General features: G+C 37.4%; 1 protein-coding gene across 1 annotated transcript in view; it reads left to right on the forward strand.

The window, feature by feature from the left end:
- CRIM1 (cysteine rich transmembrane BMP regulator 1) overlaps nt 1-23,932 on the forward strand; it is a 189,216-nt gene that overhangs the window by 75,891 nt on the left and 89,393 nt on the right. The window contains exons 3-4 of the mRNA XM_057415453.1: nt 11,417-11,659; nt 20,570-20,690. Coding sequence (XP_057271436.1) covers nt 11,417-11,659; nt 20,570-20,690 — 364 coding nt within the window. The remainder of the gene's footprint in view (nt 1-11,416; nt 11,660-20,569; nt 20,691-23,932) is intronic.

A 23,932-nucleotide genomic window follows, 5' to 3' on the forward strand; every position in this document is an offset into this window, starting at 1 on the left:
ATATTTTGTATTAAGGTAGATTGTTACACAAACCAAGTATGTTGCTGTCTATTGTACTAATGGAGATGTATGGTAAGAAAGACAATCGGCTAAAAAAAGATGTGAACTAGTTTCAGGCTTTTGCTTTAAAGTAGGCGTAAATGGTAAGTGGTTAACTGAACAGGAAAGGATAATGAAGAAGAAAAGATACGGAAAGCACAAGGTAAAGAATCAGATTAAATCTCTGAGCCAGGGTAATTTGTGATACTCCTTTACTTTGATAATTCTGCTAAAAAAAGAAGAAAAATAGTCCAAACAATACACTTGGGAAAAATGGATTGGCATGCTTGCTGTCATCTAGATCATTCCCCTTTAAGCTGCTCTTGGAAACAGCCTGTCTACCTAGTTAATACACAACTTTATGCTTCAAATGAGATCAGAAACTGAATCTAATTAGAGAGTGTTGCAGCCAACAATATTCTGAAATTGAGAGATTATTTTTACGTATTTGGCTTAGGATTGTTGGTCTTTTTCCAGATTCGCTGTCTTTTATTCATAATAAAAGGTGTTGGCATTCATTCAGCTTGAGAAGAGGGGTCCAAGTTTAATGACTACCGCAGTCAGCATAATCCTTGTAACTAGTGTTAACAGAAGCTTAGTACTTCGTAAGCTCTGACTTTCTGCTTTTTTGTACTTTTGACATTTAGTTCTCTCTGTGGGAGGTTGCTTCTTTGAGGTAGAATAAGGATCCAACAGGGTGGTGATACCTAGTAGCATTTAATGTATGATGGATGTGAAGCTGCATTTAATTGATACTGTCTATTTTGCATATTTCATTTATGTACCTGCATAGGTACATAGGTATGCAGGCACCTGGTCAGTGACTGTGAGGAATAAAGACTGTGGATATTGCATGTTTCTCAGTTTCTGTTAAAAATAATCTGGTTTCTTGCACTGGGTTTTGTATGCCAGCATTACAGAATGGCACAGCTTGCTTGTCTTTCCTACTCTACTGTGATTCCTTGTAGTCTTTAGTCTGTTTGAGGGTTGGTTATTAATACATGTGTGCATATGCGTTATGTGGCTTCCCCCCTCTACCGCACTCCCCCAGATATGTAGATATTTCTGGTTAGGATACTCCTGTAGTTTGGAAGCAGGAAGAGTAAGATGAGTCTCACATTTCTAGTTGTCTGTTTCTTTTTCTAATCGATTCTCAAAAACTTTAGTGCTAACAGTTGGACAGCTGTCTTCTCAAGCTTAAACTTATACTAAAATTTAAATTTCTTGTGTTTCTTGTTGCCTTTTGTTATTGCTTCTCGTATTTTATTATTTTCACAATAAATACTTTTTTTCTTTTTGTATTTGCGTGATTGGTAGTCACGAAGAAACACGAGCCCGTCCAAGCTAGCACTGAAAACGGGTAGTGCAGACAGGAACTTAGAATTTAACAAAACTAATTGTGTGATATATAAGTGCTTCATTTATTTTTCCTAGTGCACTTGTTCTTTGTATTCAAGTAAACCTATCTTCAGAGAGTATTATATTTTAAATATTCCATATTTTTACATAGACTATGAGAAATTGCCTCTAGTGTAAGAACAAAAGAATGGTGCTTTATCTTCTTTTACAAGCAAGTCTTCAGATGTGATGCTTATTTGTCCCTCTTGCGTCTTAAGTGTCAGATGAGGCAGTTTATTAGAAGATTTGTCTTTGAAGAGAAGATAATGTTTTATGTGGAATATCCACCAAGTCTGTCTTCAGTGAATGCTCTCAACTAGGGTTTCATTAAGTGTCACTTTCTTACAAAAATAAATCTACTTTTTCTGAAGGACTGAGCTGTTCAGTAATTGTTTCCTGTTGACAATTTTTCTTGGAACTGGAAATGTAGTAGAAGTATTGTAGCATCTCTTCAAACTTCAAGGCAGCGAAAACTTTTACATAAGAACTCACTGCATCAGTATAGATTCCACACAGAATTATACTGGCTGTTATATTTTCTTACTAAGGCTGGAGCTCTTTTTCTGTTGTCTAATGCATAGAACTTCTGTTCAGTAAGTTGATGCATGCTTTGTAATGGGTGAATTGCAAAGTAATAGCTATAATTGTTGGTATTAAAAGTCATTCTAGGGAGGCCAATTTAATAGAAATATTCATGTTTAAAAAAAAGTAAGAATTCTGGAAGATCTTTGGTAATATGGATAATCTTGTATGTTAGAAATGCATTTAAATTTTAAACTTGAGAGACTATTTAGAAGAATTTAGGAAGAAGCCAACACAGAAGTCAATGGAGAGGCACAATAGTACGTAGTGGGAGGATGAAGATGCCTCAAAACACTTGGAAATTGGTCTTCATTAGACATGTTCTGTTTAACCTAAAAGAAGGAAACTACACCATTCTTCCTACTTTCTAACAGCTGTACTATCTTGGGTTAGTAAAGAAAAGAATGAAATGTTGAGCAGGGTTGATTTTTCTGATGTTACCCATTTCTGAAGGGTTTTAAGAAGTGTGTGGTTAAGCTGCTAACAGACAGAGATCCTTTGAACATAATAGCTAGGAAAGCTAGTTTGCATAATAAGGTTTACTGTCAGAAGTATCTTAAGGCATTCAAGTCCTTGTTTTATTATGTGTGGGTTTGGCTTTGTGGGTTTTTTGTTGGTTTTATTTTTTATTTTTTTTTATATTAGCAGAGATCAGAGAACTTGAAGAAAGCACTTAAATTCATTTTTATTAACTGAAGGGCAGGCAGAGGTTGATTCAATTTCACTAATAACAAGAAGCTGTGTTCCTTTGAATATTAAACCCCTCACTTCTAAGTTAATTTTTACACTTTGGTTGCTTTTTTAAATCTAGCTCTAGAAATTAATGGCTTTTCTTGCTGTTCTGAGTTTTGTCTTGGTTGCTAACTTCATATGTATGTGAATTCTCTTTTCCTTGTAAAATCATATATTTATTTTGATTGTAGTTTGCATTTATTGCAAATGCAAGTGTTTTCTGGGTCCCTGTTATGCTTATGTTTCCAGATGTTGATTAGGAAGTAAACAGTGATTTGAGATTACTACTTGGGGGTACTCCTTAGAAGCTAACCCCAGAGGTGTTTGTCCTTTGCGGGGTGTAGGTTGTATGCTCAAAGTAAGATCCCGTTCTCCCTTGCCCATCAAGATGTGTGTTGTAGTACTCCTCTTTCAGTGAATATGTATGAATTGTTACAAATGCTTCATCATCGTTTTGGTGTGCATTCAACATTACCTTGGTTTGCAGCTGCTTATATTGTTGCAATACATAATACTTTATGCTTTAGGTAAATTTACTACTGGTGCACATTTTTGTAAGTCATTGAAGTATATGCAGTTGATACTAGTTAAGAATTTAGTGTTTTCATTTTTTGGTTTACTTCCAAAATGTTTTGGCATTCTTTAAAGTCTTGGCTCTGTAGTTGAGACCACCGCGTTACTGTTTACATACTCCTTCTTTCTTTGGAGATTTCAGTTATTTGCCAATGTAAAGATTGAGCAATAGCAGGAGTAGTATCATTCATCCAGAATAATAGGCTCTCTTACATAAAGAAATCACAATGCACAATATTATTCCATTCATGACAGTACTGAAAACTGAATTACCTACTGTGAATTTGACCACAGGCAGCTGTCTGCTCATCTCTTCATCTAATTCTGAAGGATTTTCAGGACTGAAGTTTAAAGGGGCTTTATTGCTACTCAAAGCAGTGTAATTACTAGTGGAAATGGGTCCTGCCTTTGGGATGGTACACCTCCCCATCTGCTGTGCAGCAAGCAACAAACTCTGTCCTTCTCTGTTTGTACAGTTCTGTCAGAAAGCTGGTGCTACTGATTATACATTTGAATTAACTTGTTGGTGTCAAGCCCTTAATGTATATTAAAAAAAAAAAAAATCAATTAAAAGGAGGGTTTTATTGAAATGCAGGAAAAGGAAAGATACCTTTAAGTTTTCCAGACTGTTTCTAAGCCTAATGGAGAAATGCTTTGAGCTCAGAGATCTGAACCCAAATGCAACTACTGCAACAAATAATATTGGTTTCATAGAACTTTATTTGCATTTAGATACAGGATGTCTGACAAATCCTCCTTGATTCTTTGTAGGCAGTGTTTAGGTTAAGGCTCGATTGCAATTCTGGTGTGCATTTGGTTTTGAATTACTACCTTTCTTCTTAATATTTTCAGTACAGGAGAAGAAAAAAGTTCAGGAAGTGGAATTATACCATCCTAATAGTTTTGCTAATCCAGATGGGATTATTACCTTTCTTGTCTCTAGTGGTTTGGAGTAGCATAACCCTTGTTCCTGGTTATTAGGTTCTTGAAATGAAAAATCTTTGGCAAATCTGAATACCATGTTGCAAAGATGCACATTTAGTAAAAGTTGTCTCAGATGGTCTTTGGTGTGTAACTCTTTTTAACCCAGGTTAGTTGCAGGATGTTGCTGTTGTGTTATGAAAAGTTTAGGCTATCATACTGGTGAGACATTGCTCCACTGTGTAGTATGCAAAATCCAGGGTGCCAGATTGCTGGAAAGCAAAGCAAAACTCATTTAAAATGAAGAATGGATTTTAAATAAAGTTCAGATATAGGTAAAAGGTCAGGCTCTAGTTCCCTTTTTATTTGCAGCAGTTCATCCGTATACAGTACTGTGCATATTCTGTGTGAAAGGTAATCTCATTTTTTAATCTACTATAACTGCCCTTTTAATTCTTGAAAATCCTTTTGGGTATTTTGCATTCCAGTATCGATCCCTGTCTGTCTGACTGCTTCAGCTGGGTAATCATTTTTCTTCTTTATCCCTAATCCTTTTAATATTTCCTTCCGGCCACTGTATAACAGTATAGCATGTCTATTGTTTGGGATGTGTTTCAATGGCTACCGTAAGACTGTACAGTAAAAGTGGCTGTATTTTAGACTAAATTTCACAAAACTGGTATACAGTGAAACAAAAATGCAAAGCTGAACAACCCACGTCTTCAAAGCACGTATGCTGACCTTAGTTCTTTGTTTATTCATACAAAATGTTCATCCTTATGAAGCTTCCTGTATTTTGAACTGCTCTGAAAAATTAAATATGAAGGTAGGTGTTTCAAAATGCTTCTTATTCCTTATTCTTCTTACAGACCTAACAGAAAAGATTAATTTTATTCTCTCTGTGTATACACATATGTATACATCCATGCATACATGTGCATGTAAAATCTTGGTTTTAAAGGTGCAGCTGTAGAACAGTTTAAGTAACTCAGCAAAAGTGCTTGGACCTAAGTCTCCAATAGTTCTCTTCAGCACTCTCCTTGGATGAAAACATTCTGTCCTTGTTTCTATGGTGACTGAGTAAAAGCATCTCTGGTCACACGAAGTCTTGACAAAATTATAACAATCCCTCCCTGAAAAGGTTTCCAGAACAGCACAGGTCTGTTGTGTTTCACTTGGAGGAGGAGGAGGATGCTTCCAACCCCACTGGGGTCTTCTACTGTGTTTCTCCCACACTAGGTTACACCTTCAGATCACTTTGCTGTGCTAACCAATGCTTCGACTGTTCTGCTTTTCTCATTAGCTAAATGTGGCATATGCTTTCTCTGTGTGTCAAAGCAGAGCATGCAAACATAATGAAGGAAAAGAATTTGAAACAGAGGTGAAAGCAGAGTTTTTAATTCTTCTTCAGGAACCCTCATTTGTTTCCATACTACTTTGGTACCAGCCAAGAGGGGTGTGTATGTATGTTTGAATTTTATTACAACTACTCTACTTTAACAAAACAAACAAAAAGCTTCAGAGACCTAGGCTTCTGATATTCCATGGCTGTCTTAATAAAAACACCTCTAGCCAGTACCCAGTTTGAGTATTGTATAAAGCATTCAGGGAAGGTAAGGAAGCTACCTTCTCTCAAAGCATTGTTTGTAACGTTAAGACTTCAGTAACTTGCCTTTATATACCTCCACTTCCCCATAATAACTTCATAAGGTCATGGGAAACAAAACTATCAAAATACATAGTATCTTCTGACATGGAGAAACTTCCTGAAAGTTGTAGCTTTATGGCTGTTGCTTTATGACAGACTCTTTCCAATGTTAATAGCAAAAAGAAAAATAAAATCCACATCTTGATTTCTTCTTTTTATTCTGTCCCTTGAAGATTACTTCCTCCCTCTCATGCACCTTGCAACAAATCTACTGTGGTTCCAATGAAAGGTCAGTTTGAATGTTGTTATCCCTTGACTTCTGAGATGCTGCAACTTTCCTGTGTGCTTCCGAGATGAAAATCAAATGCAAATGTGAAATGTTTTGGAGACATTCTGACTTTTTAAATGACTATTTTAATATTCATGTGTTTTAATATTAAAGCACAGAGTATGTCGTAACTTAGTTATTATTTTCAGTTACATGGTGTAAATTATGTGGTTGTTATTAACTGTAGGGTGCCCTCTGTCACATGCTTAGTAACGGCAGGTTCTTTTTACAGGCTAATTGCCAAGTAACAGAAAGTAAGTCTGAACCTTCAGACCTACAGAAAATACAGTTTGTCTTGAAATGCACATTGGTGCGAATCTGATACCAGTAGTAATTTATACCTAGAAATAGAACTGTCACTGGTAAACTGAATAATTTTCTATTAAGCAGTCTGTGAGACTGCCTTTTAGAGTAGAGACAAAGTTTGTTTCCAAGGGTAGGAGTCTTATTTTGAATTAATAAAAATGTCAGTTTTCCTGTTTTGATTATGTTCAGTTTATTAAAAATGTTATCTTTCCTGATACATTTCTGAATTTCTTGAAGATTGACAGGCTCAGAATAAATAGTCTGTAAAAAGCTTGATTGATCCAGACTCTTCTTTTATCTGTGTAGAGATTCTTTGTTGGCTCAGGCTGGTGAGATGTCAGAGATATCAGAATGCTTCCAGCTTCGGTGTTACTAGATGAAAGGCTATAAAGAGAATAGCCTTTATGTGTCCTACAGAGAAACCTCATCAGCAAACCCGCTGATAGCTTCTGTTCTTTGTGTAGTCATTTGAAATGCTGCTTTTCTGAACACAAAGGCAACGTTTGCAGCCAACTAAGTTTTGTTTAGTGAGTTGTAGATCTGTACAGACTTGATTTATGAGAAGCTTGATGGATGCATCCTTGACAAGTAATTGTCCACCTTGTTAATGGTGGGTTGTTTTTTTATAAAGGAGAGACTAAAATATGATTAAGTTGTATATGTCTTTTCCATTAGCTGTCTGATTCTGTGAAAATCAAACAGCAAAAATGTGTGCAACTCCTCTCTTCATTAAATTACTAACTTCTTGCCTTGTTAATGTGGTCAGTTTATTAAATGAGACCTATTAGCTGCTTCAAGGGTAGAGGTAGAGCAGTGTTTTATAAAAACCATACGTTAAGCAGTGCAGTTAAGTGTCCTGTGTACAAACTGTTAACTACAAAACCAGACATCTGCTTTAACAAATAATTTTCATGCTTTTCTACATATTGTTAGGGTTGTATGAAATGGTTCTTGTAAGGAAATTACGCTGTGTATTAGGAGAATGTGACACATGCTATCTTCTTGCCATGTAATCTGTGTGCTAAGATGCTTCTTTATTCCGGCATAAGTGCGTTATAGGTTTGCAGTGCTGATTTATTTCATAGTAAGTCACATACATACTTCTCCCTTGAAAATGTAATTCTTCCGTGTTTGATACACTGCTTTGAAAAATGAAGTTCTCCTGTTTCTGGGTGCACATAGTAATTGTATTCTGTTTGTTATCCAAATTTAGATAATAAAATGGAGATTAAGTCCTGATGCCTTGTTTGATTTTGAGGGTGCTGGGTTTGCATAATAGAGAGGTTGGTCAGAGTCTTGGGTGACATGGTTTAGTGTGTCGTGTCCCTGCCCACGGCAGGAGGGTCAGAACTAGATGATCTTAAGGTCCTTTCTAACCCTAACTATTCTATGATTCTATGATACAGTAGCTTAAAGCATCTGGGAGGCAGGTCAATGCTTCATAGTGCGTGTGTGTGTATTTGACAGAGAAGTGGTAGGCTATTGTGAATCTACCTTGGTATATTGAGGAGCTACTTTGAAATAGTCCCTTGTAGGTGTATTAAAGGAGTAAAGTAGCATAAGTATCACTGGTGAGTAATTTCACAGTTGTCTTCTGTGGAATGCAGCTTACCATCGCCCTCCCTTTCTGTCTTTTAAGATGGTCTCTTGCATTTTTAATCAGTTTGCTCTGACCTGTTTTCTTATGTGCTCCTTTTGGAAGGCTGGAAGTGTTTTTTAACAAGGGAAAAAAGAGCCATTAAATATTTAATGCAATCTTAAATAGCTATACGTAGGGGAATTAAATCAGGAATCCTGCTAAAGCAGTGTCATTTATGTCTGTATTAATGCTTTAATTTATTTTGAGAACAGATTCAATTTTGATACCTTTTTTGACCAAGTAATGAAAATGTTAACAAGTTTGCAGTGAATTGTAGAAATAAGCCTCATATAAACCATTATCCCTGTAAATAGGGAAGATGGGTATGCTTGCCATTTGCTGAGGTAACCAGAAGAAAAATCTGGAAACTTTATTTAGTGTCTGCTTAAATGCAGTGTCTTTTATTCAGGGCTCGTATCCAAATGAGGAGCCCTCATCAACTTTTACTGAACTGCAGTAAAACAAAACTCCCACCTTCTGATATTGGAGTGAGTGCTGGGCTCAAGATGCAGTTGGCTCCTGTGGTGCCAGCTGATTGAACTTTTAACTAAAATATAGTAATGCCACTCTGGTAGTTGCTAGATTTTTATGTTTAAGATAAAGATTATTTTCAAGAGAATGAATTAGGGACTCGACTCATCAAGGAAACACTTTGAATACTGCTGGTCATACATCAGGTCAGTCACTTGTTCCTTTGCACAGAAGGAAAACCAAGTATGAATCAAGAAACAAATCATGGTATATTTTGCAGAGAGCTTCTTTACCTGCCCGTGACTGCTAATTGGATTGGTGTTAAGGAAGCTGAAAAACAATTGTCTGTTGGCTGGTCCAGCCTGGCTTAGAACATTTGACTTTCCTGTTGCTTAGTTCATCTGTGTATGGAGAAGAGAATGTCTTAACATGTGCATAGTTGGAGATCATAATTTGGAAGCACAATATTTATACAAATAATAGCAGGGAGGGGACTTTGGTTATTTTTCAGGACTATGAAACACAAAAGTAGCGGTGACACGGGATTAAAAAGAAAACCTTAGTTTTATTGCAAAATATTTACTGGTGTTATGTAACCTGGTATTAAAACATAAAAAAGCATTTGCAAGGTAGTGGTTGTTTGCATTTAAGCCATTTCCTCTGAAAGTGATGCTGGCTTTATTTAGTAGTAGAGTCCCATTGTATTCTGTTGGAGTTAACGACATTGAGTGCAATGTTCTAATGTGGAAAAGACTATCAAGGATAATAACTGTGAAACACTGAGTGAACACTGTGTACAAAAAAAACTTGCCATGGTTTAAATTTCTCTCTTCCATGCTTTCAATGCTTCTCACATGCTGATAATGATGTATCCTTGTTTACTTTGTATTTTTGCTAGGTGATCTTACCAACTCTTAACAGAAGACTTTGCATTGGTCTTCAAAATAAATTTACCTAGAGTTCTGAATAGTCTGAATCTCAACAGTTTGACATCTGCATCTGACAAACTTTATATTGGTCAAATAGGTCAAATGCAATACAAATTGTATTTGACCAAATGTATTGTTCAAATTGGTGTACTGTAGGTACACTTTTAAAATGCATTTTGAAAAGTTAATATGTTAGCCTTCCAGTATCTGAAGGGGGTCTACAAGGATGCTGGAGAGGGTCTCCTCACTAGGGACTGTAGAGATAGGACAAGGGGTAATGGGTTAAAACTCAAAGAGGGCAAGTTTAGATTGGATGTAAGGAAGAAGTTCTTTACTGTAAGGGTGGTGAGGCACTGGAATGCGTTGCCCAGAGAAGTTGTGAATGCTCCAGCCCTCGTGGTGTTCAAGGCCCGGTTGGACAGAGCCTTGGGTGGCATGGTTTAGTGTGAGGTGTCCCTGTCCATGGCAGGGGGGTTGGAACTAGATGATCTTAGGGTCCTTTCCAACCCTAACTATTCTATGATTCTATTATACCTATTTTAGACTTCACAAGAGAGAATGTGTGAGTGTGGGATTATCTTTTAGGCACAGAAATCAGAAAATGGATGCATAATGCTAGGACAGATCAAGTAACGAACAGTGAGTTTCAGGGTCTATCATGACTACGAACTTGAAAGGCTGCCACTGCACTGCTGTTCTATTACTTCTCTGTGCGCAACTGAATAACATGCAGTGGAAAATTAAAAGGTTTTCAAAAGCTAAAATATCAAGCCTTTGATTATATCTGTAAGCTAAAGAATACTGCTGAAATACTGAAACTAGTACGTTATCTATTATTTATACAGCTTTCTACAGTGAACCTCTGTGGCCAATGTTCAGTCTGAACAATGTGTTTTATAAAGTATGTAAGAACCTAAACATAAGGGTAATTAAAAAAAAAGAGTAAATCAGTCACAAGAGCAATCTGATTTCGCAGTGTGGGTTAGTCATTTCAGGACATGACACAACATTTTTGCCAGCAGTAAGATTTGGGTTTTCTTGAGAATGGGGAATCTTCACTTGTTTTCTAAGATTTTGAAGAGTTACCTAGGTGGCCAAGAAACTTCTTCAGTGTCTTCTTTCTTTGCCTTAGTGTTTGTCTAGCTTGTTGCTATTCCCACCAACTTGTTGGTCTAGCTCTTCAATATTCCTTTTCTTATTGCTATGTGCCTCCAGCTAGTGCCTCGAACCTATAGTGCCTCTAGCCAGTGCTAATCAAACCTCTTCTCTTTTACTCTTCAAGCCACTGAAGTACATAGGAACGATACTTTTACAGTGAGAATTGGGAGCGTGTACAAGAAAAATCCTCTTCTGCTAATAAATGGACTCTCCAAACATTAGCTGTTGAACTTTAAACCAGCCTTTTGAATATGTGAAATCTCAGTTCAGGTCAATTAGGCTTAATAATAATAAATCAATTAAAATCAGTTGCTCATAATGGAAAAACTTAGGAAGCTGAAGGTGTAGGTGTGAACATCAGGGCTGCGCATGATATGACAACTTGTTTCGTAACGTCATGACCAAATGCAGAGCTTCACAGCTGTTTTTGAGGCTGTGTGGGTCCAGCAGTTGCGCACATTGCACAAATTAGGATTTTTGTAAAATATTCCATAATTCACCTGCTATCTTGCAAATGCCAAGGTTTTTTTTCTTTAAGCATGTTCCATAAATTTTGCTAGTCAGTTCAGCACCAGAAGTTTCCTATTCTTTTTATTGTTTTTGGGGGGAGGGAGAAGACAGGGAGTTTTATCTGAGCTCATCTTTACAGCTTATTGACATATATGGCATGCTGATTTTTCTCTCCCTTTCAGAAGAGAAACCTGATTGCTCCAAGGCCCGCTGTGAGGTCCAGTTCTCTCCTCGCTGTCCAGAAGATTCCATCTTGATTGAAGGTTATGCTCCTCCTGGTGAATGCTGTCCACTTCCGAGCCGTTGTGTGTGCAATCCTGCAGGCTGCTTGAGGAAGGTTTGCCAACCCGGCTATTTGAATATATTGGTTTCTAAAGCATCAGGAAAGCCAGGGGAATGCTGTGATCTCTATGAATGCAAACCAGGTAAAAATGGACATGATTTTTTTTTTCCAATTGTAATTTTTTTCTAACTGACCAAATAACCTACATAATTGCATCTAATAAAGCCTATATAGCCTCTAAATTCTTCTAGTTCTTCTTCAAAATTAAAATCATAATACGTAGGCAATACCCATAACAAAAGGTAAGAAGTATTATGATAAGTTTTGCTTTCTTTTTTTCCTCCAAACATAAATTTAAACTGAGCAACAAGGGAAAAGTAGCCTAGTGAGGATGTTGCATTTCTGTGGATGCTGCTAGTGAAAGTGACGTACTGATTAGGTCATATAAAGGTTTTACATAGTAGAAATATTTTGTGCATGGACAGGGAGTTAAGGTTTCGATCTTAATATTTCTCTAGATTAAAAAGTGATGACCCTCAAAAACTAGAGAGTGAAGGGATTGTTGAGGTTCAGATTGAAAGACTTCACAACATTTTTTGTATTTACCTATTTTCCATTTCATGAGAACACAAATTGCCCTTTTTTGTGATTTATTCTCAGTGGAAGATGTAATTCACTCTTCTTTTTGATCCAGGCTTTGGTGAAGATGAATAATAAATAGAGAGGGATGAAAGCAGGCATATAAAATTGTATAATCCAAAATCTTAAATGCAAACAGTGTGCTTAAACTGTGCCTCTCCTGTGCTTGTTTTAACATTTTCTTAAATCCTCCACAGAAGATGATTGTACAGTCTTTGTATCTTCTAGTGCTTCTCTTTGTGGTTTTCCTAATATCCGATGCAAATCTGACTGGAAATTTAAGCAAACTTTTTCGTCCTCTGTCGTGTCTAGTGGATGAACAAGTCTTTTATAATATTTTTGTCTCTGGAACATGTTGTCAACTTTAGTCATCTTTCATCAAAAATTAGCTGTAATTTCTTGTGGCATAGTTTCCTTGGACTCATTCCTTGTTACATTGCTCCTCTGTAAGTTTTCTTAAAGTCTACCCACATTTTTCAAATGTGTTATCCAAAAGCAGACTCCTATTTTGGGTGAGTCTTCATCAGCACAAAATACTGTAAAATAATTACTTTGTCTTTCAAGCAAAATTCTAACTAAGTGCCAACTCCTTTGCAAGAGTTATATTTAGTTTGTAAAGTACTTTGAATCCCAGATCTTGTAGCATGACTGCTGCTGATCCACTATATTTGTACATTTTAATTCTTCCTACGTATACTTCAGGTATGCCTTTTCTGAATTTTATCTTTGTCATAGTTTAAGTGCAGCCAGTCTAAATGTCTCTGGTTCAATCCCAGGTTTCAGCACCAAGGGGAGAGAATATAAAACTAAAAGGGGAAGGGGAAAAAAAAAAAAACAAACAAAAAACAATAAACACGACTGATGCAGTTGCTCACCACTCACTGACCAATGCCCAGCCCGACCCGAGCAGTGACTGGTCCCTTCTAGGCAACTTCCCCCAGTATATATACTGGGCATGACGTGCTGTGGTACAGAATACCCCTTTGGCTAGTTTGGGTCAGGTGTCCTGTCGCTGCTTCCTCCTGGTTTCCTGTGCCCCTCCTCAATGGCAGATCATGAGACAGAAAAGTCTTTGATCAGAGTAAGTATGACTTAGCAACAGCTAAAAACATCCGTGTGTTAGCAGCATAGTTCTCAGTCTGATATTGAAAACAGAGCACTGCACCAGCTACTGAGAAGGAGAAAAATAACTGTTACAGCTGAACCCAAGACAATCTTAATGACTTCAGGTTATTTCTTCGTTTCTCAAAATAAATGTTGATTCTGCTCAGATATTCCAAGTGTAATTTGCATTTGCATTTTGTAGTTTGCAAATAACTCTGTCCAAAGTTACCTTTGTAGGTTACTTCTTGAAGACTGTTTTCAGCTTGTTAGTATTACAGAATCTTTGAATTGAATATGTGATTATTGCATTAGTGGATTTATGTAAGTGTGTTGTTTTTTGAAGTAGTTTGTGTTTTTTATTGTAGGGAATTAATAGGTGAATATACATATTGGTGAATAGGTGAATAGGTATACGGGACTGGGAAAATTATAATGCATGGTAGTGGGGTAGAAGAGCAGAGGCTTTGAAGAAATTGGGGAAGGAGAGACATTAATGGGATTTAGGGAAAGTGTAGACCTTTGCAATGGGGGTTAATAATTGAGAGGCTGAGGGAAAGCAGAGACTTCTCCCCTACTTGAGAGATGATGAAAGTATGTTTCTTAGGCAGTAGCTAAGGCGCTGAGGAGTGTATGTGAGTACTCCTGTGCATCCCCACAGTGACAGGTGATGAAAGATGCAATGGCTAAACTACAGGGTAAGTGGGGCCCTTACTTTGTGACAGGGCCTTTGCTTGAGGGGAAAAAAAGGAGTATTATTAATACGTAATTATTAGTCACTACATAGCCTGATTTTTGTCAAATTAGACCTCAGTGGCTGTCCAAACTGACTTCTATAACTTTGGTCTAGATCTGCCTTTCACTTACCATTCATCACAGTGGGAAGACTGTACAGGAAGAAGAAGCCAACCCAAGACTGGAAGACTGGAAAAGGAGCAGATGAATGTTGTCAAATCTTAGTAGTCTACAAATTACTTGCCACAGAAGGCTGCTGCCTTTTTTTTTTCTTGCCTTTTTTTTTTCTTGCCTTTTTTTTTTAATGGCAAATATTTGCAAATCTGAAAATTTTTCAGTTTTCAGAGATCTCTGTTTTTAAAGAGTATAAGCTATACTTTGTATAGACAACATTGTCATCAATGTATGAAGAAAATTTTAGACTAAACATGCTGTTGTTGGGGTGTTTTATTTTTAATACTTCTTTCTTGTAGAAAATTTAGGGATTTTACTTTTAAATTTGGAAGTTATCATGAGCTTTGCTGGGTTTTTTTCCATCTGAAGTGTTCTGTCATGTTCAAAACCACTGGCTGTGTTTTTAAATAAATGTCTTTGTTTAAGAGCAGGCAAGGGAATATCTTGTTTTACTAGGATTGTATACTCTATATTCATATATACTAAGATGTATATATGTATATAGGCTTATCCAGTCTTCCAAGCGAAATTATAATTCCATGAATTTGGAGGTAATCTAGTCCATCCTGCCTCTTCTGCATTGTTTTATGCCGTTTATTCTCTCTGTGAATATATGCATACCACTGTATATGTAGTAGCATATAACTTTTTATGTATGTATGACACTCTGACCATTATCAATGTGGATTTGCTGAAACAGTGGTCATAAAGAGAAGTCAGATAGTACTCCTTGCATGGCAGAAATATTTATCTAGCTTATGATAAACTTGATAATAATTCCTGTGTCTTCAGAGTTTGAGATGTAATCCTCAATACCAAATAATCATAGCAAAGAAGAGTTGGAGAGGGACTGAACTATCAGTGCTCTGTTTCATATTTCATTTGTTTTTAATGGCATGTTGCTGAAAAGAAAAGAAAAAAGGGACAATGGACAGTATAAAGCCTGGTAGATAAGCATTCATGCAGAGTTTCTTATAAGGCTGATGTCAGTTTTACTGAAGAGTATCAGCATGTCTATGGAGTTTACATGTTGAACAGAGAAAACTGTTTTCCATACTTTGCCGCAGTCCTAAAAACTTTAGTTCCAAGTGCTGCTACCCCAGAGCACTCTTTCTGTACCTCTGTGTCTGCTTAACCAGGCTCCACCAGGGTTTTACACTAGCCAGGGCTTTCTGGTGGAAACAAATTGCTAGAAGCTAGGAGGACTGCTTCCTATGATACCAGTGCTGCCTTGTGCCAGTGTAAAGTGTTTGTGCAGTTAAAGCACAAATTTTGTTTATTTCTCTTCCTTAAATAAGATGTCTTTAGTTTACAGTGGCATTTAAGTTTGGAGCTTTCTGCTGAGAACTGCATATGTTCAAATACTGTGATTGGCAACTGAGTTACTGAAAGGAAAACAGGAAGTGTTTTCTGAACACTAAATGCTAAAATAAAAATCCTTCATTTTGAGATACACTTCCTCTTCTTTTGCTTTAGAAATGCAATGATTTAAAGCTTTGGAAGTCAGTTAAAATGAACAGTGAAGATACTTAGAAGCTTAGCTGTACCCATCTATTAAGCTCCACATTATTTTATCTTAAATGTTCTTACCATTACTCCACCAAGCATCTCACTGCAATTGTGGTACCTACTAAGACCAAGTATGTCATGTCCCTTTTGTTTTGCTGTGGTTACTAAGCTCAGAGGTGAGATAGCACTGGTTTCGTGCCATAAGAAACACTTTGTTCCTACAAGCTGTGTACAACTGTGTATATAACTGGCCAGTCATTAGTAGTGAATTTAGTTATAACTTGGAAGCTACCTCTCAAGTATTCTCAAACTTTTTTTTTCTAAAGATAGTTTGAATGAAGAGTCTAATTGGATCTGCTTAATGTGTTAACAGCAAAAATAAAAATAACGTGAAGCATGATTTGAAGGAGTATATCATGCCTGTTACGCTATTAAGCTAAAACAGTATGAGCAGTGATGGTTTTGAAATCATGCTTGTTAATTCAAAGATGGAGTTAAAATCTAATCTAAAAGGTATTTTGCTGACGTTGTGATAGCAGCTGTAGCTGCCACTTCTGAATGAAGAAAGGTAAATAGTTTATTTTGGCACTTATCCAACAGATGTTGTCTGGACCCTTATTGCTAACTATTTTGTTGTCATTGTCCTATATGGTGAGATAGGGAGTGTCATCCCTTAGTTTCTGACATCCTTGGGAAAGCATTAGGAAATGTCTGTCGTGCTAGACAGAACCTCTTGAAAAGGCCACTCATTTTCTAGTAGTCTTTCTGGCAGAGCTTTCATTCACTTACCTTCTCCAACACACCTGCATGGCCTCAGAATTACTCTTACTGAAATGGAAGGTTTTTCTGGTACCAAATCTTTTTTAAAACACAATTCTAAAGAGAATGTAATAGCTTTGTGCATTTCTTTGGGGAATTCTGTGCAGTCAGGGCTTGATGGAAAGTCTGAGATCAGCAGCAAAATGTTGTACGTAATGCATAATGTACAGGGAAGTAAACTGTGCTCCACCCAGGTACAGCTTCAGCATTGAAAGTCAGGTCTGGAATTTCTAGTCTTGCACTAAGGATGAGTGTCAGCAAATTCAAGTTTTTTACATGTAGTTGTGAGAAATAGATTTATTTTTTTTTCTTAAAATTCCCTGTTGCTTACAGAATGTGCTGTTCTATTAGATACTCTGTTAGAAGCTGATGTTGAGAGTACTTAACAGATGAGGTTGGGAAAGGACTGAAGAAAATGAGTGGGGAAAAGTACATGTAAGTTTCTAATGGAGCTGGGGAAATGGCTTAAAAGTTGACAGTGATGGTAAGGGTGTTAAAAAAAAAAAAGGAATCAGCACATTCAGGGTTTCATTTTGAGAAATACCTGTGTTAGGAGAGTTAAGGAAGTGATACAACTGGATTGAAAGCCCAGGAATGTCATTCACTCTGACTGTATTTAATACGTTCTGAAGTGTGAAGGAATGCGAAAAGGATCATGCATTGTCATGAAGAATTACCTTCATGCTTTCTTTTTCCTCTCCCAGAACAGAAAACATAACTACCATTATCAGATGTAGTCATGTTGTGTTGTATTATTTGTGAGGGACGACTTGAAATACATCTGAACTGAAAGCAAAGGGTGTAATATGATGCTTCTTAGCTGCTGTAGAAGCAGACTTTTTACCCTTATGCTGAACCCACAGAAAGCTGTGACTTCTGGAAAAATACAAAATTTTTTCTGTGCTGAGCCACAGTGTTGCGTATAAAAAACTAAAATCATCATAGAAACATCAAATGGTTAGAGTTGGACTTTAAAGGTCATCTAATTCTAACTCCCCTGCCAGGGGCAAGAACATCTTGCACTAGGCCAGGTTGCTTCAAGCCGCATCCAAACTGGTCTTGAACACTGCAGGGATGGAGCAGTGTTCAACTTCCCTGGGCAACCTGTGCTCACCACTCTCACAAATATGTAATAACAACTTATAAGCCTGTTCATGAAAAGTACACTTTGTAATTATTGGGATCAAAGAAAGATGTGAAAACTAGTAGTTCAGTGGCAAATGTTTGCAGGTTTTTTTAAGGCAGTAGTACAGCTAAACTGGGGGACATAGGATCATAGAATTATAGAATAGTTAGGGTTGGAAAGGACCTTAAGATCATCTAGTTCCAACCGCCCTGCCATGGGCAGGGACACCTCACACTAAACCATCTCACCCAAGGCTCTGTCCAGCCTGGCCTTGAACACCACAAGGGATGGAGCATTAACAGCTTCCTTGGGCAACCCATTCCAGTGCCTCACCACCCTCACAGTAAAGAACTTCCTCCTTATATCCAATCTAAACTTCCCCTGTTTAAGTTTTAACCCGTTACCCCTTGTCCTGTCACTACACTCCCTAATGAAGAGTCCCTCCCCAGCAACCTTATAGCTCCCCCTTCAGATACTGGAAGGCTGCTATGAGGTCTCCATGCAGCCTTCTCTTCTCCAGGCTGAACAGCCCCAACTGCCTCAGCCTGTCTTCATGTGGGAGGTGCTCCAGTCCCCTGATCACCCTCATGGCCCTCCTCTGGACTTGTTCCAACAGTTCCATGTCCTTTTTATGTTGAGGACACCAGAACTGCACACAATTCTCCAAGTGAGGTCTCCCAAGAGCAGAGTAGAGGGGCAGGATCACCTCCTTTGACCTGCTGGTCACGTTCCTTTTGATGCAGCCCAGGATACAGTTGGCTTTCTGGGCTGCGAGTGCACACTGAAGCCAGCTCATGTTCATTTTCTCACTGCCCAACACCCCCAAGTCCTTCTCCGCAGGGCTGCTCTGAATCTCTTCTCTGCCCAACCTGTAGCTGTGCCTGGGGTTGCTCTGACCCAGGTGTAGGACCTTGCACTTGGCATGGTTAAACTTCATGAGGTTGGCATCAGCCCACCTCACAAGCGTGTCAAGGTCCCTCTGGATGGCATTCCTTCCCTCCAGCGTATCAACCGAACCACACAGCTTGGTGTCATCGGCAAACTTGCTGAGGGCGCACTCAATCCCACTTTCCATGTCTCCAACAAAGATGTTGAACAAGACCGGTCCCAACACCCATCCCTGAGGGACACCACTCGTTACTGGTCTCCAGGCAGACATTGAGCCATTGACCACAACTCTTTGCGTGTGGCCATCCAGCCAGTTCTTTATCCGCCGAGTGGTCCATCCATCAAATTGATGTCTCTCCAATTTAGAGACACACATATTTTAAATAATGAAGAATCTGATTATAGACGGTTCTGTAACCTTTCAAAATGTTCAGCTTTTCTGGAAGTTTGGCTTCAGACATTTTCCAGTTTAAGAAACCCATTTAAATGTGAAAGCAAGTAGGAGCTTCTTTTGTCTTCTTCAGCTATCTTTCATCTCTTACCTCTCCTCATCTTTCTCCTTTGGGGAAAGGCTAAGAGGACCAGCAGTGTTCAGCCTGAAGAGAAGGGTCGGGGGAGATCTCATCAATGCATATCAATACCTGAAGGGAAGGTGTAAAGACAGAGTTAGGCTCTTTTCAGTGATGCACGGTTGCAGGACCAGAGGTAGTAGACACAAACTGAAACAACAGTGTTCCTCTGAACATCAGGAAACACTTTTTCACCATGGGAGTGACCAAGCACTGGCAGAAGTTGCCCAAAGAGGTGGTGTCATCTCCATCCTTGGCAATATTCAAAAGCTATCTGGGCATGGTCCTGGGCAACCAGAACTGCGTGACCTGGCTTGGGGAGGGGGTTTTGCTAGTTGACCTCCAGAGTCCCATCTAATCTCAGCTGTTCTATGAGTAATGTAATAATTTAATAATAATGATCTCCCAGTTCAGAGAAAAGACTGAGGTGGGGTATGAGTGTGGAAAACAAAATTCTGTGGGTGGTGGATAAGGTCATTCATACCCTTTGCTCACCAAATCCTACTAATCCTGTAAGAACTGGAGAACGCTTCAGTACTAGTAAGAGATCAGTGCGAAATAAATAAAAATGGGTAAGATCAAATAGGGGAACCGCTGACTGCATACAGCCACTTAATTACTTGAGAATTTTCTGTTTGAACGCTCTCGATTTGAGGTTTGTTTGTAATTCTTCTTAGGTTTGTACTTTTTTAATAAAGGTAGATTGTTTGGGCTGCTTTTCAGGGTTAGTGAGCCATGTACTAGCACATTGTAACCACTGGAAAAAAAAATTAACTATCTTGGGAAAAAAGAGCACCTTAGCTGAGACTTGGTGGCATGGTTTCCTTGTGTTTCTTCTTTCATTGTCATCACTGGTATATGGAAAGATGGACACAGGAATAGCTGTGCAGTAGCAGCTTGTTGGCTGTTTGGGGAACAGCTTGCCTGGGAAGGAGGCAGAGTGGACCTTTAATCCAGATTAGAAAGATTGCTAGTATCAATTCAGGACACTGGACATCAGTAGCTTCTTGGCACAATAGAATGATGCAAATCGTATTGGTCACTTTGGACCACACTGACAAGCTTATGATTTTCAATGACAGATATGATAATGGAGGACTTAAACATAAGAGTTGTTTCACAGTTATTTGTTAATAAAATGGAACATAAAACTCTAGGGGTTTTTTAAGTGCAATATTATTAAACTAAGTATTTCTGAGTTGTTTACTCTTTTAAATGCTATGGGGAAAATATATTCTCAGTAGCCTGGTATATTTCTAGTAACTTACCTAATTTACAGGCATCTTGAACTTTTGTACTTTTTAAAGTCAATAATTAAAAAAAGTGAATCTTAGGAAGTGTTTTTGTAATGTTACCTACCAAGCATGCATTCATTAGGTAATTTTTCTAACATAAAGGGCTGATGCATACCTGGTTGCTTATGATGAAGCAATTTGCAAAAAGCTTCTAAAGCATGAATAACAGGATTGTTTTTTCTTCCCTTCCTCCATAGTGTTCAGTGTGGATTGCAGCACAGTCGAATGTCCTCCTGTTCAACAAGTTGTTTGCCCACTGGATAGCTATGAAACACAAGTCAGGCTGACAGCTGATGGCTGCTGTACACTGCCGACAAGGTTGGTGTCTTGATGGCTGAGTATCTTTAATTTGTTCTCTACAGTTCAAGTATTATAAACACAAGATTTTTATGCATAGGTCTGTGGTAATAAATGTTAATACAGAAAAAAATGTATGAAGCAGTTTTAAGGTATATCAGGCTGATATAAATACAAATTTTTATCTTTTTGAAGCAGAAGAAAATTCTTGGTGCAGATGCATGAAGCTGTTTTTTTTCTAGTTATTTGAGGGGTTTGTGCCTCTAGATATATTTTTCATGTATTCAAATAATTTTACTAAAATAAATTCAAGAAACTTCTGAAGGTCTTTGATAAGGATTTAAATGATGGAGATGACAGAAGATATGCAAGAGAAAATCTTGCCTAGTTAAAGAAGAAAACTGTTGGGAGACCACTGTAAGAAGCTCAGAGATGATGGCTGTATGGAACTGCAGGGAAATAGAAATTTCAAGTACTCATTTCCGTTTTTCTTTGGTTGTTGTTCAAGCAGATATAATTTATTGCAGTTTGGAAAAATAAGATGATTTGGAGTTGGGTTTCTTCCAGAATTCTACACCACTGTTTCAACTTCTGTTTTTACAACAGACTTCTCAAAACTTGATACAGCAATATGCCAAATAAATGTGAATTCAAGCAGAAAATAACATCAATGAAAATATTTTACACAAAACAGGAAATATTTCTTGTAGACTTAACTAGTCAATCTATTTAGTATAAATGTCTTTGGACCATACAATATTGCCATATTCTCAGCCCCTTTTGGATTGTGAAGGAGTGATAAACTTGAGAATTAAGAAAGTAGAAAACGGAAAAGGTTATGTAATGGGTACCATTTGGGTACATGTTTAATATGGTGACATATTTGAAGCTGTTGTTTCCATGAAATATGAGGGTCTGTTACTGCATGGGGAGTTAATAATATAGCTACTAAAAAAGGCAGAATGAAATCTGAAGAATTTAATATAGTGCTGTAATTCTATTTATTAAAATTTGAGAATGTATTTCTAAACATAACTTGTTGTAGAATACACCTAATCATCTACTATTAAAAAAGCAAGCCGCTTATCCTTACTGAGTGAATGCTACAAATGTTCTTTCATTCAGAGTTGTCTTCTTTTTCTGTTTTATGAATTTGGGATGAGGATGTGCTGTGGATTCTTGATATCCCTCCTTTATTCTTTGACATGTTCTCGTTAAAATTCCTAGGAATGATGATCATTTCATATTAGTTGATAATTAGCCTGGTTAGTTTGGATTGCACAGGAAGCTGTAGATTTTTTTAACTAGTCATTATACTGGCATTGATGCCAGTACAGCTCAGCGCGTTCAAGACAGCTAGAATATAATCCTACTAAGGACTGTGTTTGAAAAGATAGATTATAAAGGCAAAGAAGCAAGCCAGATTAAAATTTCACAAGTTTCTAAGTTAGATTAACACTCGGAAACCTTGACACCATAGAAAATTCAGATTAATAGAGATTTTACTTCAAAATAGTTTCAACTTGCTGGATTAAAAGTGATATACAAGCTAAATTACTTCTGTTTCCCAAAAGTAAAATTGTGTTATATTTTTCAGCAGTCTAACACAAGTTGTGGCTCGATTTTTCTATTGCTTGGTTGGAGGGAATAAAAAATATCCACTTTAAATTCTTTGTAAATGATAACTTCAGTGTTCCTTCTGTCATGGAACACAAAGTACCAAGAAAATAAAACTTCATTTACTTCAAAAAAATGACCAGTTGGAAATATTTCTATTTCTGGCATACACATGGGAACTGATCTTAAATAAAACGCATAGAGCAAACATGTGCTTGCAAGAATCTTTTTTTTCCTTTGATAATGTTTAAAAATATAACCAGTTGGTTTGCTGGGTTAACTGTAACTAATATCTGAAGCGAACTAGTACATGGGCATGCTACTTAAGTGACAAAACTGGTGTTCTCATCTCCTGCATACACAGACCTCAATTGTGCAGGCAGGCATAGCATGTCTGAATTACCAGATAATTGTGAATTGCACTGAAACTGCTTGGAAGTCAGATTACCATGCATTACTGGGATGAGAGTTCAGCAAGGGATCGGAGCGGGGATAGATGTGTTCTGATCAGATAGGATGTCTTTTTGTGCTAATATCGATGTCCTCCTTGATGTGCAAAACTGAACAAAAAAGCCACAATTAACATAACCTGGTCTGTCTGCAGGTAGGTTAAAACAATTATAGGTGTCTTGTGCTCCTCCATTAATTTTCAATTTTGTGGTTCAGTCTGTGTTGCTGTATATAGTTACCATATAGGTTGCTAAATTTTTGGATTGCCTTCATTCAGCCAAAGCAATAATGTACTTTTTAAGAGAGTAAGTGAGAAGGAAAGAAGAAAAGCTGAATCTGGAAGCAGTAAGATCCTAGAGTAGTTTATATGTTGTGTGCCCGCAGGTAATGTATGTACTGATTTTTGATTTTAAAAATCTGCTGCTGTGCTTCTTAAGGAAGACAGTGCCATAGTCAACATTTATATGCTGTCGATAAAGATATTGAAGGGGATGAAGGAAGGAACATAGATGTGAAGCTAATCAGAGAAGAGCATTAGAGGGAAGAGAAGTATATGCATGGAAAGAGACAAGGCAGAAAGGGAAACTAAGTTCAGTTATTTGTAATATGAAAGTCAAACCATTTTAATCCAGTTTCAATGCTTCATCAGATTTGAGGAAAATTGGACCTTTTATTTGAAGCCAAGTCTCCATTCCATGAGTTTTGCATTTCAAAACTACAGGAAAGGCAAACAAAGTGGAGATTTATGGATGAATGATTCTACATTGGGAAAAGGGGATTTTTTTTTTTCTTGATTCTGCAATTTCTCACTAAATTCATGGTGAAATACTAACATTGCATTGACTGAGATTCAGTTTAGAATCACCTAAATCCATATCTTATCTTTTTTAATTAGTAGAGTTACATTACAAAGAAGTGTCACTGTATATTTTAATGTACATTTGAGAATTAATTTATTAAAAGCAAAGATACATTGTTTCATTAGGCCATAGACAGTAAGACTTCATGAAACTATTTTAGTTCAGATTTTTGACTTTGTCAAGAAATTACAGTTGTTTCATTTACTGCCACTAAAATAAAGGCTTAATATCAGCAGATAAGGAGAGCAGATAAGGAGAGCATCACAGTTAAGGATGGATGATGCGTCACTGACTGTTAGCAAGTAGTGGACAACTTCACGTACAGCAGGAACAGTC

This window comes from Pezoporus wallicus, unplaced genomic scaffold (genome assembly GCF_028554395.1).
Source record: "Pezoporus wallicus isolate ANWC-B61680 ecotype Strahan unplaced genomic scaffold, APGP_CSIRO_Pwel_v1 contig_5352, whole genome shotgun sequence".
NCBI lineage: Eukaryota > Metazoa > Chordata > Aves > Psittaciformes > Psittacidae > Pezoporus > Pezoporus wallicus.